This window comes from Vanessa cardui, chromosome 1, assembly GCF_905220365.1.
Source record: "Vanessa cardui chromosome 1, ilVanCard2.1, whole genome shotgun sequence".
In the NCBI taxonomy this organism is placed as follows: Eukaryota; Metazoa; Arthropoda; class Insecta; order Lepidoptera; family Nymphalidae; genus Vanessa; species Vanessa cardui.
Window position 1 is genome coordinate 12,951,578 of NC_061123.1, and position 18,016 is coordinate 12,969,593.

General features: G+C 30.6%; 1 protein-coding gene across 1 annotated transcript; it reads left to right on the forward strand.

Annotated features, from left to right (window-relative positions):
* Positions 1-2,573: 2,573 nt before the first annotated feature.
* Positions 2,574-17,362, forward strand: LOC124530330 (carbonic anhydrase 1). The gene is made up of 5 exons (XM_047104464.1): positions 2,574-2,862; positions 10,457-10,648; positions 11,257-11,474; positions 14,538-14,759; positions 16,202-17,362. Exons 1-5 carry the CDS (start codon positions 2,826-2,828, stop codon positions 16,328-16,330), a joined length of 798 nt encoding a protein of 265 aa, XP_046960420.1. The 5' UTR covers positions 2,574-2,825; the 3' UTR covers positions 16,331-17,362.
* Positions 17,363-18,016: the final 654 nt, after the last annotated feature.

Consider the following 18,016-nt stretch of genomic DNA (forward strand, 5'->3'; position numbering starts at 1 on the left):
GAATAGTTTAACTCAAAAAAGTTTGCATATCATTTAATAACGGAACAAACGAAGGATCAATTACAAAGGGTGTCACCGATGAAATGCTGTAATGTGTAATGTGATTTGTTTAAATATAGTAGGTAGGTACCTACTACAGTAGGTATAATAACAGTAGTTACTGCACAAAATATTCTGAGAGATAGACAGATATTTTTTTTTATTCGCTCACATTGCCAGTTACTTTCTCGTTCTATATTTTTAAATTAATTATATCATCTATATACCGACCGCTTTTTATAACATAAGCCCAATGCGTTGTTGTCTAATATAATGTGAACACAACACTATACTATTTGGTCTAATTTAATACAAATTTATTATGTCATATAATTATTGAGCAGGCAATGAAATTTGGGTCAATAAGGAAATGTACTGCCATAGGTTCTACCACTAAAAAAACTTTGTATATAAATTATATTTAATGTGATCATTGTAAAGTGAGCTGTAAGGTACTTTATGAGTAATAAAGTTCTTTAACCTGAAATTTAAATTGAATATTTTTTTAAACGTTTTAAAGTATTTTGTACCTATATTTATATTGGAGACTTTTAATAATTAGAACAGCAAAGATTGTATAGGATTTACGATTTGTAGACGTTCGTATAAATCACATATCTGCAACAGCTCATTGCCCTCAAGCAAGGTAAGCCACAAAGTGCAACCTCCGTCTTAATTCTTACACCTTCCGTATCCGTACCTTTAGTTGCCTTTTGATCTGCCTTATCGAGAACTGTATTATTTTTAATTAAATTAAATTTGAAATTAGAATATTTTGTGATATTTTTTTTTATTCGATCATTACTTAAGAATTTATATGTAGGAGGCATTCGATTTCGTTTTTTTTTTAATATAATTTGTAGAACGAAGAGTAAATTACATGAAGCCTTGTTGTAAGTCGTTGTCGTTGATAGATACTGGCACTACAAGAAATACAAGCCACTCCTTACATAGTCAATGCGGCGCCAACCGTAGACTCTTAAGATGTTGCGTTCCTTGTGCCTGTGATTATTCTGTATCACTCAGTTACAAACCGGGGCCCAGCAAAGGAAAGTTTTGTTTAGCCGTAGATTTACTAATGAGTACCAACATCGTAACACCAATGTGAGTGCATAAAAATGAAATACATGTATGACTTAATGAAATAATGATAGTAAAATTATAATGAAAAAAATACACACAAAAAATAAATTATTATTATATTTATTTTTTATTTTTAATAAAAAAAAATTTAACACGAATATATACATTTTCCTTACTTTAAGTTTTAAATTACAAACGGCACAGATAAACAATACATATGTACATATATAATATAATTTGGAAATGCGGCCGTATTCCCGCCATTTTCTCAGTTCAGCATTTTCCGCTGCAGTTTAACCCTTTAACGTTGTTTCTCCAACATAAGTAGGGGTCAATGTGACGTCATAGATTTTAATTATATCATTACGGTAACAAAACATACATACCTACAGTTATAATTGATTTAAATAAAAACAATATTAAGTTAGTTCCAGTTCATGAATACTTGATACTATATTATCTCGAAAAATTTAATAAAATAATATATTTTAATACAAGAACAAAGACCGTAATTAGTAATAATTCGACATTAAAAGCTATTTTTGAAAACAGTTATGTATGCATTAAAATGAAAATAACGTAGGAATTTTCATGCTTTGTTATAAATTTTCTCATTACATAGTTAAATTTAAGTTAAATTTTTTGTGCTATCTTTGTTGTACTTGATCGTAAAAATAATTATATAACAAAAGCAATTTAAAAGAGTTATATAAAGGTAATTTTAATCCAATAAAAATACAGAGATAACAAGAAAATAGGGCTTCTGTTGCACATAAAACGCCAATATGGGCCATGTTCACATGAGGACAGTATATACGACTATAAATAGATACTTTTTAATTCACAAAAAAATACTCGGACAAAGTAATATTCAAATGTATAATGTACCTATGTTTACCTGACTTACATTTACATAACGCACCTATCCTGAAAAACTTTACTGAAAAAGAAACCTCGGCTTAAATGTCGCTCTCAAAACTTGTTCCCTTCTTTAAAAATGTATGGAGAATTTTATAATAGTGCCTTAATGCAAATGTGCCAATAGTTTTGAACAACTCGTAAAATTTTAGACGCTCATGTAAGCGTTCCTTAAGATGAGGTTCACACTAGACACAAGCGTAGCGTGTTTAATATTTAAATTAATTATATGCAAACGCTGAGTATTAACGTATTTCTTGTCGAAATAAACTTAGGCAGACTAAAATAAGGTTTACTTACCTTTATTTCAGTACGGATATTAAAACACAACTCGACCGAATTATTACTAAATAAATAGTATTACTATGGTATTGGCACAGCATTAATTATTTAATCAGTAAATAATGTATAAATATACGTATAACTAATTAGCAATTACGACGATTAGAAAGTGTAGTTAGATGGGCGGAGTGCGCTATGTCGTCGACGATGAGGCGGACTGACGTCCGGCGCAGGCGCACGCGCCACGCAGTCAGCAGTGGCTGAGAGGAGCGCGCTCGTACAGCACTACTCGGTCTGCTCATTCGTCAACCCGCGTCATCGTAAGCGTCCGCGCCCGCACTCGCCTCCGCCTCGAGCACTGAGCTTGACCCTCATATAAAGCGAAGACCTGCGCGAACTCGCACGCAGTCACGACCCAACCACGATCTTATACATTCACCCGGCTTTTTCGCGATAAACGATATCAGTTACTAAATAATCAGTGATACTAAACAGTTTCGGTGATGGCGACTGAGGAATGGGGGTACACAATTGAAAACGGTGAGTTTACCCGTTCCAATCGGTTGTAGAGAGAAGATAAACTGTAGTGCATTTGTAAAACCGGTTTGTTTACAGTGAAGCACGTGACGGCACCTACTTTTATAAAAAATGTCAATAAAATAGTAAATATGTTAAGATGATTTTTTAAACTTGCCAGATAAATAACTAGTTCACAGTGATAAAGTGGCTATAAATAATTTAAGTTGTAATTGCAACAACGTAATTAAGTTTTATTATAATGACTCAGAAACAATAAAACATGTAAAGTGACGTATTGTCAGGGTTTTACATGAGTGTCGAAATTTGTATCATTTACAGCGCACCTGTTGCTTTGCATTATAATACGGGTTTGTTTACATAAATATTCATTCCATTAACAAAAATATCATAACATAATAATGACGCAAATCAAATTAATAATCAAACATTAGATAATTAGAATTTATTTTAAGATTAATGTAATAAGATACTTTGTAATTAGATACTAACATCAAAGAATACTCTTGATATTAAGTTATGCGATTTTTTATTTGAGACAAGTTAAATGATCCTTTACCTCATTAGATAAAAATGGGCTTATGTGTTAGTTCAGACGTTAATTTTAATCGCGTTTTAACAACAATTTTTTTGTTGGCTAATGATAAATATTAAAATCCCACGAAACCTAAACGTACCGTATGGTAATTTTTAGCATTATATAAATGAATACTTGCATGCAAGTTTTAAAGGAATTTACAACAGTAATTTCAAGTGTTTTCTTCACACTAGAAGTAGTGCCGAAAATATCAGTTGCGTGCAGCGAGCAATGGCCTATTTAAATTGTTGAGTAACTGTGTCGGTAACCGACAAAACTTAGACCTACAGCTTTGATTGGTTTTAATAAAAGCAATAAAAAAAACACCCAATTGACATCCAATTCTTATACATTTTGAAAAAACAATGTAATTTTGAAATTATGACACTGAAAATAAAAATAATTACACATTTTATGGCAGCTGTGATGTATGGCGGCGGCTTTTCTTCTTTCTTCTAACTGATAAAATAAGTGGATCTTAATCGAAGGTCTCGGGTTCAAATCCTGGCAAATACAATACTTTCGTACGCTTTCAATTTATTATTAATTTTTAGTATCTCCTGCTTTCCGAAAAATATGATGACAAAATTTGGGGGTAATTCTACTAACATACAACGGTTATGTTATGTTCTTGTTAGTATGCCGATGACTGATAGCTAATTCTACTTATTTATATTGTTTGCGATATAATTAAATTCCGATCTAATTCGATGAAACCGCATCTGGATTATTATGCTATTAGAATTACTAAAACGACTGAACGGCAGTGTTTATGCTTCGATTCGATTGCGATAAAGTGTTAGTGGAATGTGAAGTGAAGTAGACAATTTGTTAGTAGAATTAGTACCCTGCATGAATTTGCTGAAATTTTGGACAAATTTATTACAATGGAATAGCTTCTTGGAATTAGTTCCAAAGTCTTCGCCTCAAAAGCAAAAAATGCTTTTTTGTCCAGACATTTAGTCTGTATATTTGAGTTCTATTAAATAGATGTTTTTTTAATAAAACCAACATTCATTCGCCATATTTACAAACGCAAGAATATATTTTTTATTCCTGACCTTGCTGTCCAAAGAATTGATGACTGTCACAACAGTTAACTGAATTAAATGAATGGGTAATACAATCAGTAAAGATAAGACGCTTTCGTGACAATGGCTATAGTCGTTTTTGTGCAATAAACATCAATATGAAATATCTCTGAAATTTATTCATATTTTCCGATAAACTAAATTAAAAAGGTAATTGTTAGTTATAGAACACATCTCCGAATAATATTACAAGTTATTGAAATTTAAATTGCCGTTTTTATAATATAACTAACGACCCGTCCCGGCTTCGCACATGTGCAATGCTGATACTAAATATATTACAGATTTTTTTTCTTGGTTCTTTACTATATAGTCCATGTATTTTATACAAAAATCATCCCCTAAAATCACTCTATCTATTTAAAAAAAACGCAACAAAATCCGTTGCGTAGTTTGACAGATCTAAGCATACATAGGGACAGACAGCGGTAAGCGACTTTGTTTTATACTATGTAATGATGATTATCAAATAATATTTACTCGCACTTTCTAACCAGTTACTAAAAATAATTGAACTATTCATATAATGCTGTGATTATTTTCACGAATGTCTCCCAGAGTGCTTGTAATGGATTAACAAAATATGAATAAAACATTCGTATATTCAGTATTTTGAGTTATTATGATAATCGGATTTTTTTCTATCTAAGCAACCAATTTAGACACGAAATAAATTGATGAACATTTTCCTCTAATTTGTCAGAAGTGTTGACAAAAACATTTTGTTTACGAGTTAACAACCGTGAAGGCTGTACTGTAATGTATACTAATCGTTCTGCCATAAGGGTATACGGATACAAAAGAAACTTAGTTCTTCTGCGTTGCATGCTGGTAATAACTTGTTATTTGAAAATAAGTAGAAGTGGCTACGCTATAACGAGTTCTAATATATGTGATGTCTTCGATCTGAGTGATTACCTCGAATCTAGTATTACTAGACTAACCACTAACTGTGATGTCTGGCTTGTATTAATAAAACAAACAGTAATATCATCTTAAATGTTGCATAACTGTTCAAACGATTATCTTGATCATTAAAAAAAGAATTGCACATCAACATCTATTTTCCTTTTTATTCATTAAAAAATTAAGTCTTCAATATATATTTGATTCCGAAAGATGAAGTTTAAGAATGCGTTTATCATTATTATTCTTAAAACCCAGCTATCTCTTAGGCTTTGCAGGAATTGCACGTTTCTGATCTCAAGTTTGCGAATTCAAATCACAAACAAAAGTGAACTTTAGTTTAGTTGAACACATTAATTTGGGGTTTTTGGATTTTTAGCTGGTTGTAGACATCTTAAAAAACCTGCATGTTTCGTGTGGAATTTCATTAAATGTGCACCGAGTCCACTGGGTTGATAGAGGCACTGGAGAACCATGCTTGAATAAGTTCCAAACCACTACTCCGTCTATTTTAAAGATTATTAAGATTGTATTATTTATTTATTTACTTCTACTTTTTATGACCTATTTTAGCACTACATTCGTGATTAAACATGAATAGGAAAACTTATGTAAACATACAATGCCTTTCATTCAGCTCGTTGTAGGTACAGTATTGCAGACTGTGATAATTTATCTAGGCAATATATTTTATATTTATTGGTACTAAGAAAAGTAATGTATTCTTTGAAATCTTTGCGGTTATCCTTTTCATAAAGTGGTCTAAGTATTCAGAGAAATCATCCACTCTTATCTGTAAGTTAAATATCAACCGTGACTAATAATTTGTATACAGCGTAGACATGTTCTTACATTGAGACAAATATTTGTGTGGCTAAATGTAAACATTAAAATAATATATTTTTTCCTATCACGCGACATTTGTAGAATATTGTAATTCCGTATAACATAGAAACAATATTCATAAATCCATTTTTTTGTATGTACATCTCAGAACCTTTATGTATCCTTAAAGCTGCATTTAAAATTAATACTTTTGCGTTATCAAACTTATCATACCATATTTACTATTAAGGAGACAACTATTTATTGTTACTAATTTATATTTCTTTAGTATATGAATATCCATAACACATTAAGATATACATCAAATATAAATGTTGAATTTAATCGGCTTACGTAATTTATAACAAATCATTGACCTAAAATCTAAATAGGTAGGCATTTGTTACTTTAAATCAAATTTTACAAGATTATACTAAGTGTGAAGCTACTATCGGTTCGAAATGTAGATGCTACTAAGTAGAATCAGCAGCAAATAAGTACTTACAGTTTCCACAATTGCAATCACAAAGTAAATACAATAAGTATTCATAATTTTTTTACATAAATATACAATCTCCTTTATAATCGAATAGGTACTTTCATAAATTATTTAATTATTGCTTACGTAAAAGTTTTTAAAACAGTGGATCTCTTAAATGAAAACTGATTGTATGGTTGAGTGGGAGCGCATGCATCTTTAATCGAAGGAGTTTAAGTCGTAGTGACCTCGACGACGTAAACGTTCAACTTCCAACGCGGAAATCGACAGTAATCGGTTTTCGTTTGTAAATGCATATTTAATTTTGATCGGAAAAAAAATCGTATAAAATTAGATATTCTTAGTAGGTATATACTTAATCATAACATATGTGTCAAGAATTTAGGCTCAATTTCACAATATTTTGTAACGTAATATCGAATCGAAATATACTATCCCTTGAACCTCAATCATAATAAACCCTAAAAATTATTATTTAAAAAGTCTCTTTATTTAAACAATTTCTCTTTATATTTATGCAAGATAGATATAACTATATAGATCCTGTTTATATATAGGTATAATTATCTATTGTATTTTTTTAACATAAATGTTCATTATATGTTAACAACTGTGGTCGCTAAAGGGAATAGTGACGGCAAAAGCACTTTAAATTAGATAAAAAAAGACAAACAAGGCCGAGGTCGACTCTGATCGCAGCGAATAGCGGTTCATGATTTAAATGGAAAAAAAAAAACGTTTATCATACAGACAAAATATTGTCTAACGAACGTCACTAAGCTCGCGAATAAATAGCAAAAACATTGTGCTGTATTACTATGTTAGCCACATGTTAAATTATAATACTAGTTAAACTTATAATACTAATTAGAATATAATTTAATTAAGGTAATGTATCAAAAAATTAACTCTTTATACGCTATATATTTAATACGTTAAACAATATTTTATAATTAATTAATTCCGTAATAACTAGAGGTATATAGTATAGATAAATATTAAAAAAAAAGCCTTCTGTTTTGACTTTATTTTTAATACTATTTTAGTGAAATAAACCCTTAAAAGTTAGAAATACTGAACAATATACAATATAACGTCACTAAAACAATAAATGTTGGTATCTTTAGAACCAAAATAGTTATATCACTATCACAGTAAATAATATATACCGAATACATATGGAGCATAAATTATACATTATTTGGTGTTACTATTAAGACATGAATTTAATTCGAATTTTAAATTACAAGAATATTATTTAAACATTTATTAATAAAATACCTAAACGAAAGTTTACGATTTGAAAAACAATGTATTTCATTTTAATTCATATTATGTAAATTGTCGACATAAAGAAAATAAATTTTGAATAGAAATAACTCTTCGTTGCAACGGCTTAATATAATACGTTCTTATAGATACATGTTCTTATTGTGCACGATGCAGCAAATCGTATCAATTGAATACAATTCATACGTATAATTATACTATTGGAGTCTATTTGTAACTAAAGTATAAGGAGGTAATGTTACTTGCTAAACGTATCGGAAACCGAATCCCAATTCGTTGAATTACTTACCACACCCTGTAATGAAGGACTTATTTTGGTAAATGTATTGTTATTATTAGCATCGTAAATGTGTGAGGAATGCGCTGTTATTCGAACACGATCCATATAGAATTACTTATAATAAATTGATAGGCGTAATTTAGTCCTAGGTATTATTGAAAAATTATAGTAAAGACAAGTCATCTAGATACTTGCATAAGATTTAATCATTATCATTACATAGTGTAAAACAAAATCGCTTTCCCTCTGTCTGTCCCTATATATGCTTAGCTCTTTAAAATTACGCAACTGATTTTGATGCGGTTTTTTTTAATAGATAGAGTTATTCGAGAGGGAGATTTTTGTGTATAATACATGGACAATGTAGTAAAGAAAGACTGATAATTATAGATCTTTCTAATGTGATGCCGTAAATAATCAAATCCTTCAAAATGTTTAGTGTCATTATTGATTCCGTGCGATGCCGGGGCGGGTCAGTAGTTATGAATAAAACGAAACGCAAATATGGTATCTGTACTACCGACTACCGAATAATACAATTTGAAATATTATTAAAACAAACTTCAATCAAATGAGATTCTAGTTATGAAAGTATTTAAAATCTCCACGTTTCGATTTATCCGAATATAAGTTTTCTATTTTTAATTAAACGTTAAATTGTTTATTTCCTGAGTAATTATGAAAAAAAATCGTTTTTTTTTATCCGGTAACCTTCAATTCATACATAATAATTGTTTGTATCATGCGACAAGGTTGAGTGACCCTGCCAAATGCAATGTCACCCCCACAAAAAAATGACTTAAACGCTTTTTATTTAAGCATATTTTCATTCCATTTCAATAGAAAGATTGTAATAATTCTGTGCGTAACTAAATTCATTATCATATTATGAAGAGGTGTGTTTATATTCCATGCTAAAATGAAATAACATAAATACTTTTAAGTAGAAGAAAATTAAGCCAAGACTTATATAAAGGCATGTAACATGAATAGTATTATAAACATTTTTATATCAATAGTAATTATAAAAAAATGACCTAATACATGACATTTCTACTTTGAGTCAAGTTAAACACGGAACACTATTCCAAAAATCATTTTATTTTTGACCGATCGTCACTTAACTTAGCGACTTTAAGAAGTATTTATAAGTTAGAATAAGTCAACTTTACTTCAGATATTTTTTATATTTATTATTATACTTTACAATCCCCACGTACTGGCCTAATTTCGGCTATGGCGATCAATCTCGAGCATTAACTAACTCACTGAGAAGAAATATGGTTTTGTGTAGACACTAAGCAGGCTCACGCGTACTCTAATCCCTCCCGTTCATAATCTGTTGAAACGCTAAACCCAACACAACCGGCGATACATCCGTCATCGGATCGTCATCGGCGAAAAAATCTGTTTTTCTCACAAAGATTTACTAAACCAATTTTCGGGTAATTTATCATCATAAAAATTTATTAGCTCTTGTTCTAGTACGAGTGTGACGCTCTTATCTGATAAAATAAAATAAATCAAGCTGTCACTTATGTTAGTCATTATCCGATTCATCTCCCGCCCTGACATACGTTTAAAAATTAGGCAAGTTATTCGCAAGAAATGTCAACTTGTTTACATTGTGACACGCCTTTTTCCATTTGCTTCACGTAAGCCGTTTAAACTTTCTTATCATATCTTGTCATGTTGGTCGCGAAGATTTTTAAAGTTATTGGTAAAGATTAATACTGTCAGCCACAAATCACTTCTAATAAAGACTTGTTTGTGTGGCCTTGTACACTTAACGAAATTCAAGTATCTGATGTAATTAAGCAGAGATAAAAAATATCTCCCATATAAGCAATGAATATCTAGATTGTAGAGGATTAAACACTGGTTTTCTTTACTTCTGTAAATTGCTAATTGGTGTGAATTACATCTCCTTTAACAACTAAAAGTTACATGTTCGCTCATAAGTTATTATTATTACAATTTTAAGTAAAACATGGATATACAAATTTGAATGTTTCGTTTTTTTTTCCTTTTTGTTAACATTAAAGTTTGTTACAAAAGAAAAATCTTTTGACAGACAACCATTACAAAGTACCAAACGTTACTGAATTAATTTATCTTTGCTTATTCAGGCCCAGCGACGTGGGTAGAGAAGTTTCCCGAAGCCAGAGGTGCCCGTCAAAGTCCTGTCGACATAGATACATCTCGTGCCAGTAGCGGTGGAAGCGCTCCGCCTCTTGTGTGGCGCTACTCCGTCAATCACCCAAGATCCGTCGTTAACCCAGGCTACTGCTGGCGGGTCGATGAAAACGGCTATGACTCAGGTATTATTGTTTTAATTACTCCAACTTATTTATAAAGGTATACGAGACATGTTTCAGGGAGATTACAGTTTCATTCATAAGGAGACGACATAATTTCAAGGAATTATTATTAACAATAGTAAACAGTAAATGAAATTGAACTACGTGCTAGTAAATCAATTTCATTTCGTAAAAATTTAGCAACAAGTGCAACGACGTCTTGACATTATTTATGGCGTCAACACACGTAACGATCGATATTATCACTGGCATTTCCAAAATTTCGTGTATTTCTAAATTAAATTCAACAGAACTAATGCAACTAAAATTGTATATGAATCTGAGTACCAAATTTAATTTGCAAATAATAATCATACGCCGAGGCGGTGTAAATGGAAATATAAATTCATCCTAATAGGTGCAAGCCAATTTGCAATTCCATCTATCGCCCGACGCGCGACGGACTTCCCCTACCGGTGACTCAGACCCGACCCTCTTTTCGTGTATTATGTCAATATATTTATAAAACGTGTAAAATGTAAGGGTAGACCAGAAAATCTTAATCATGTATGAACATGTTTTGTTTAATTACTACAATTTTGCTAACGCCTTCTCTGTCAATTTTGCAGAACTTCGCGGTGGTCCACTTGGATCAGACGTGTATAAGCTGCAGCAGTGGCATTGTCACTGGGGTGCTGTCAATGGTGAAGGTTCCGAGCACACCGTGGACGGTCGTGCCTTCTCGGGCGAGCTTCACCTTGTTCATTGGAATACTAGCAAGTACAATAGTTTTGCTGAGGCGGCAGGACAAACGGATGGACTCGCTGTTCTTGGAGTATTGTTAATGGTATGTGCATTCCGAAGCACTTCAATGTCTCTGGTTTTTGTTAGCTTTAAAAAGTTAAGATTATAATCATGCATAAACGTATTATTTAGTAGCAACCTCATATTAAACTTAACACTATTAAATGCTTAAATATATATATACAAATATGAACTAAAACTAGAAAAAACAACAAAAAACACCTCGCCTCATTGCCTCCACTGGTGACAAGAGGGCTGGTTCGTTTTTTGCCCAGAGGATCGGAATTGCGATTCAACGGGGAAATGCTGCTAGCATTCTTGCCACCATTCCACGCGGTCAAGATTTATACAGTAACTTAACACTTGATTCTAATTTTCACAATTATTATCATCCCGCTCAGTATCTACGTTACCATACGTATTGATCGCTTTTGCTACAAAAGGTTAAACTAAAGGGCAAAAATAAGCAGTCAATCACAATATGCTGATTACTAAATATATCACGAAGTGCCATAAACATGAATATCGAATGTAATTAATAAAGTATCCAATTAATTATAATATTGAATACCAATTTTCTGCTAGTAGAATTTAATTAATATTTTTAATAGAAAATCAATTACAAATATTATGTTACTTAATTTAACATAGGTAACGTATTAGGTGTTATGCGATTTTGACATATTTATGAACCCAACTTGCATAGAACTTAGCTACATTTTAATAGACTTCAAAAAGGGGGAGGTTATCAATTCGCCTATATTTTTTCATGTATTATTGAGGAGCTATAAATGATTAAACTCATGCATTATACAAATTCATGTCGTAGTATATTAAGCGAAGAGAACGGTGATTGGAAATTAATCGTTTTTCGAGTAGGTACATAAAATATATTACAATTTTATATTATTTTCATTTCGTAATATAACATTTAACCTATATAACTACTTACGTTACGTATTTTTTTAATAACTAGTAAACAAATATTATGATACATCAGTATTGGCCCAAGTGATCTATCCGCTCGTACTGTAATTCATACATCGTCACGCCCACGCCTTTGTTTCATCCGTTTATTCAAATGTCTTGTAATATCACTCAAACTACTTGTCCAAATTGCAAATTGTACAAGGCAATTTTTACTTAAAATAAATGCGTATAAGATTAATCTAATATTATGAATATGTGAGATAACAATTGGACTTTATTAACGTTTACCTGAAACAAAAATGTAATGTCTAAAAAAAATATCGTCGAAGTGTTTTCTGTACTTATTAGTCTTTTCTTATATCTAAATTCAGTTGTACGTCCATTTATATGTATATCTTCTAAAGCTTAGTCAGCGTAATTAAAGCAAAATAATTTACACTTCAGAACTCTATACTATTAATTAATATTTAATGATTTATCGCTTTCCAGTATATATTTCTAAAAGAGTATAGAAAACGTATCCCTGTACAAAGACCAAAACTTTAGAAGAATTAGGCTGAAAACGATAGTCAAAAAACAACTTTGTTCTGTGATATTAACCGAATGTTACTCTTCGAGTAGGTATTTCGTATGAAAAGAAATTAATTATTAACATTAATAATTGTATTTATTCAAATCTCGGTTTTAAAAATTCTTAAAAATAGTTTTTCTTTTCTCTTAAAGCTACATACATACAAGTCGATAGTTTATTTAATGCCACCGTATGAACTAGTGCATTGAACCAACTTACTGAATCGTCACGATGATTGTGAACATCCGACTTACGCAGTCAATTCAATGTAATCGCATTTTACATCTCATATAAATATCGTTCGGATATAAACGTACCACTTTTATACAGCTCTCTCCGTTCCATGAACTACTTTCTCCATGTTGCCGTGCGTCATATTTTTGGATTTAATTTTAAAAAGGAAGCTTAAGGATTATGAAATGATATTAAACAGTTATAACAATATTATTAAAGGTTAATTACAAACACAAATATCTATTCTATATATTTCTTGTTTCGGCGATAGTTTAATATTAGTAACAATGACTGAAAAGGTATCTGATTAGCGCAAGGGTTGACAAGCAGAGAATACCATATAGCAAATACTAAATAGATGGTCGTTTTTAAATAGTATTTTACTCTATACATACTTATATTTAAATATAAACATCATCTTTCGTAACTTGATAAAACAATGTTCCTTAAATAACTCATATGTTTATGACAATAAACAATATATTACTAATTATATGGAACAAATAAATTAACTCATACTGTAAGATAAATGAAATATATATTGAAGAAGCCTTATAGTACAATCCTTTTAAAAGTATTGAAGATGATATAACTGTATATATGTTTATATTGGATTGTGGTAGTCACACATATACAACACGCATTCTAACAAGATGTGAGTGTGAAAAGGCAGTTTGTCTTACCTTGTATATTATATAGAAGTATATTAAGTCTTACACTGGCTAGTGAGACATTAACGACATACAAAGCGTGTTTTAAACTAAATTATATAACAGTTATTTGCTTTTACTTATCGATTAAGTCTACGCTGTTACTTAGACAGTAAAGTAATGTTAATTCATGATTACCAGGTGTATCTAATCACAAACAATGTATGCATAACTCACTTTTATTTTTTTTATTAGTTTCTCTTAATATAATGCCTTTTGTTGTAGTTTGCATAGCTTGAAATTCTGAAGTACTTTTTAGATTCATTGACAATAACTGGATAGCATTAAAATATTTATTTATTGTTGAATTAAATAGCACAACGTATTCAATTAAAGAGTCTTTGTCTGTCTATCCTAGAGAGTAGGTGGAAGTCTACTGACAATAGTAATGGTAGTGCTATTAGTTGAGAAGAATGTGCGGAAAGTTATTTGTTTCAAACTTCTTTATGCAACAGCAAAAACTGCTTTTAAAGTAACTTTCACTGCTACGCGTTTTGCATTCAAATAAAATATTACATATCAATAAAGTATATAATGCTTTAAACTAATAAAAACATGATTTAAAGAGGCGTTATTAAGGTAGTTAGTTAAATTAAAATTTTTCACTGTATATTTTAATGTTCAAAGCAATGTATTTTCAAATAAATGTATGTAATTCCAGGTCGGATCCAAGCATCACGAGCTGGATAAGGTGGTAAAGTTACTGCCGTACATCCAACACAAAGGCGATAAAGTGACATTCTCTGAACCCCTGAATCCCGCAAACCTGCTTCCCCCGCGCGTCGCTTACTGGACCTACCCCGGCTCGCTGACGACACCGCCGTGCACAGAATCCGTCACTTGGATTCTATTTAAGGAACCGATACAAGTCTCCGCTGAACAGGTATATATAAATTATATAGATAAGAATATATTATCCTACATATCGTACCGTTTTTTTCAAACGGGTAGTATAACTTGCTACATTAATATTGTTTTGCTAGTAACTGTTGACGTAGACAATAGGGAAAACGCACACTTTTAAACAAGAAGTTATAACCTTGACAAATTTAAAATTTAATTCGTTACGCTTTAAACAATTTAGATTATATTTTACCGCGTCATTAACGATATCATTAGGAGGAATAATTATCGTGGTTCTACGAAAATGACAGTTAAATAAAATTACGATTCGCTGCAGAAATAAGTTACCTTTTTTCGAATAATACAGGCGGGTCGTGTTTTAGCATTTAGGTTCAATAATGGTTCATAAATGAAACCTATAAAATATAAAACTAAATATGCAAATATACTTTCACCATAAAAACTCATCATAATAACATAATTACATGAGCAACGCTCACTCAGGAGACTATGCTAATAAAAATACTATCTAATAAACTATATTGTGTTATTATCACTAAAGTTATTATCATATTTAACTACTAATTACACTATGTACTAAACTATTATTACATAACTAATCAAAACAATGTTATTTAGGCATAGACAATTTTAATACTTTTTATTTATTGTTATATTTCTAACATATAAAAAGTTGATGAAATGGTTTGTTTGTTTGTATAAAAATCTCAGCATGAAACTATTCTAATTTAATTTATTTTGCTTATGATTTATTAAGAAAATATCTCTTTATTATATACACACATACCTAAAAGCTATAAGTAATAATTATAGACCGCATAACATAATGCTAAGCATTAAATCACTGTGTGTTTTTTTATAAATATTACCTATTATATATATAGTATATTCCAACCACAAGAGGACAAAAGCTAAATAAACAACATTTGATATTGAATTGATACGATATAATTACTCAAGAACTTGAATGTTCTTTTATATTCCATATGAATTTTCGAAAAAGTGGCAATTTGAGCGTCGCTGAAGCTGTTCGTAACTTTGATGAAACAAAATTTGTATATGAATCAAAAACTTAAGCCAACGGCAAATCGCATGAACCAAGTAATCCTAAAGTTACCTTTTTTACGTATTTTTATATTTATTACTTCTTTGATTGGAATAGACAAGAGATGATTTAATTCGAAACTATCACTTATGCTTAAACTTCATGTCGTATTGTGCCGTGTACGGAATAGCTAGATTACATTATTGATATATCATTACCGTGTTATTGTAACGAATCTTCTTAAATTATTGTAGATGAAAAAATATATATTGTAAGAATAATTCTCATTGCTTCAATCACTAGCAGTAACATTATAAAGGTGGACACAAGCTTACCTTTTCAGAAATAAACAGTCATACTTTAAAAAAAATCATAAAATTATTTGATTTTTAACATCTTATGGTTTTTAATTTCAGTTGGCGTTAATGAGAAAATTAAGATGCGGAGAAGCGTCGTGCGGAGTTGAAGCGATGGAACTGCTTCATAACTATCGGCCAACACTCCCACTCGGCAATCGAGAGTTACGCGATTACGGTGGCAACTAACTATCGCGAAGTAGAAACTTTCACATAGTGCCCGTGGCAGATCCGTAGTCGTTGTTAGATTTGCAAAAGGTCGGGATGTCGTGTTATCATAAATGACAATCAGATACAGATCTTACCTTGATTCCGTCTTCATCTTCAATTAAATTCCTGTACGCCTATGTAATGCAAAGACATTTTTGAAACAATATTTGTTTCATCTAGATTATATACAGTTAATGTTATTTTGCTTGAAAATATAAATACTTATAGTCAATCACAAGTGTGTTAGCAGCTAGTACAGATTCAGTTATGAACTCACGTTATTACTATTATTAGCATTAAGAATTATATTTATTGTTCGTAAAATATTTACGCAATGTTTTTGTTCATTCATAATGGCAAAATATATATTATAATATGTTCGTAAGCTATTTACAATCACATTGTACCTATATTATAAGATATAACAACTCTGTTTTTAAAAAAAAACTTTTGTTAGTAAACTAATATGTGGAAAAAGAAATCAAAGAATTGAAATCAGTGCCTTAAGGTTGATCTAAATATATAACTTTTACGAAAAACAAAATCAAACCTTACAGTTTGAATAGTTTACAATGATTGTACGGAAGGTTTCGACATTCGTACAAATATCTCAAAGATATTTGAAAATTCTATATTGTTTTGGTAAATTTACAGTTCATTTTATATAAAGTTAGTAACTAAGCGGTAACTAGACTATGTACTCGTATAAATAGTAATTTGTAGCATTTATTGTCTTTATTATTTAAAGGCATGTGTTTTTATAAATATATACGTAGTTAATGTACATGAACAATTAATTATGTGTGTTGTTTGCGTTTTGTTGTTTCAAATAAGTAATGACACAGTTATATTAACTGTGATCTCACCCAAATCACCTATGATATAATCATTTTATAATTAAGACAATAATTTTAAAAATTATTTTGTTGTGTTGCATACGTTGCTTTTGCAGTATTCTGCGACATTCTATATAAATATGTAAAGAAATAAATTATATTATCAATTTCTATATTTATTTGTTTTAATTCTTTTGAAAATAAATCACCATTAAATTGCATCCACCTTTTAGCGGAATCATATTATTCATTCATCATCTACCTACCATACATATTTCAAGTTAGAATAGCATATCAGAGAGTTTTTCCATGAACAAGACAACGTCTATTTTGTAAGCCACGTGTAGATCCAATAATTCCAATAAATGCGGTGGTACACATATCAACATTCTAAAAAAATAAGGTAGTCTTGAAAATCTCAGTAGATATGAAACATTGATAACTAGTAAATTATTTAGAAATATAAAATATGTTTGTTGTAATTTTAATATTATTGTAAGTAACGGTTCAGTGATATTATAAATAAAAAAATAGATAACGATGATAGGATACCAATTAAAATATCCTAGAGCTTAGAATTATTATTTTTTATTTATTTTCACTTATATAATATTACATTTTTAAATATAAAATACAAACATATAAAATATATTTAAAAATATAAAATACAGAGGCCAACCAGCGGCGGGAACAGGGTCCTAGCCACCGGTGGTCAGGGCTCCAAAGAGAGGAACTTCCTCACAATACGCGCCCTGCCGAGGAGTACTGCCTTCTGTATCAGGCCCTTGACCCAGCTGCCTAACGAGAGCCTCTTAAGGTGTTGGTCGAG

Excerpts from the sequence above, each read along its gene's own strand:
- LOC124530330 (XM_047104464.1), top strand. The coding sequence starts at position 2,826 with ATGGCGACTGAGGAATGGGGGTACACAATTGAAAACG. Across the intron at positions 2,863-10,456 it reads GGGGTACACAATTGAAAACG|GCCCAGCGACGTGGGTAGAG; the intron begins GTGAGTTTACCC and ends TTGCTTATTCAG. Across the intron at positions 14,760-16,201 it reads TACAAGTCTCCGCTGAACAG|TTGGCGTTAATGAGAAAATT; the intron begins GTATATATAAAT and ends TTTTAATTTCAG.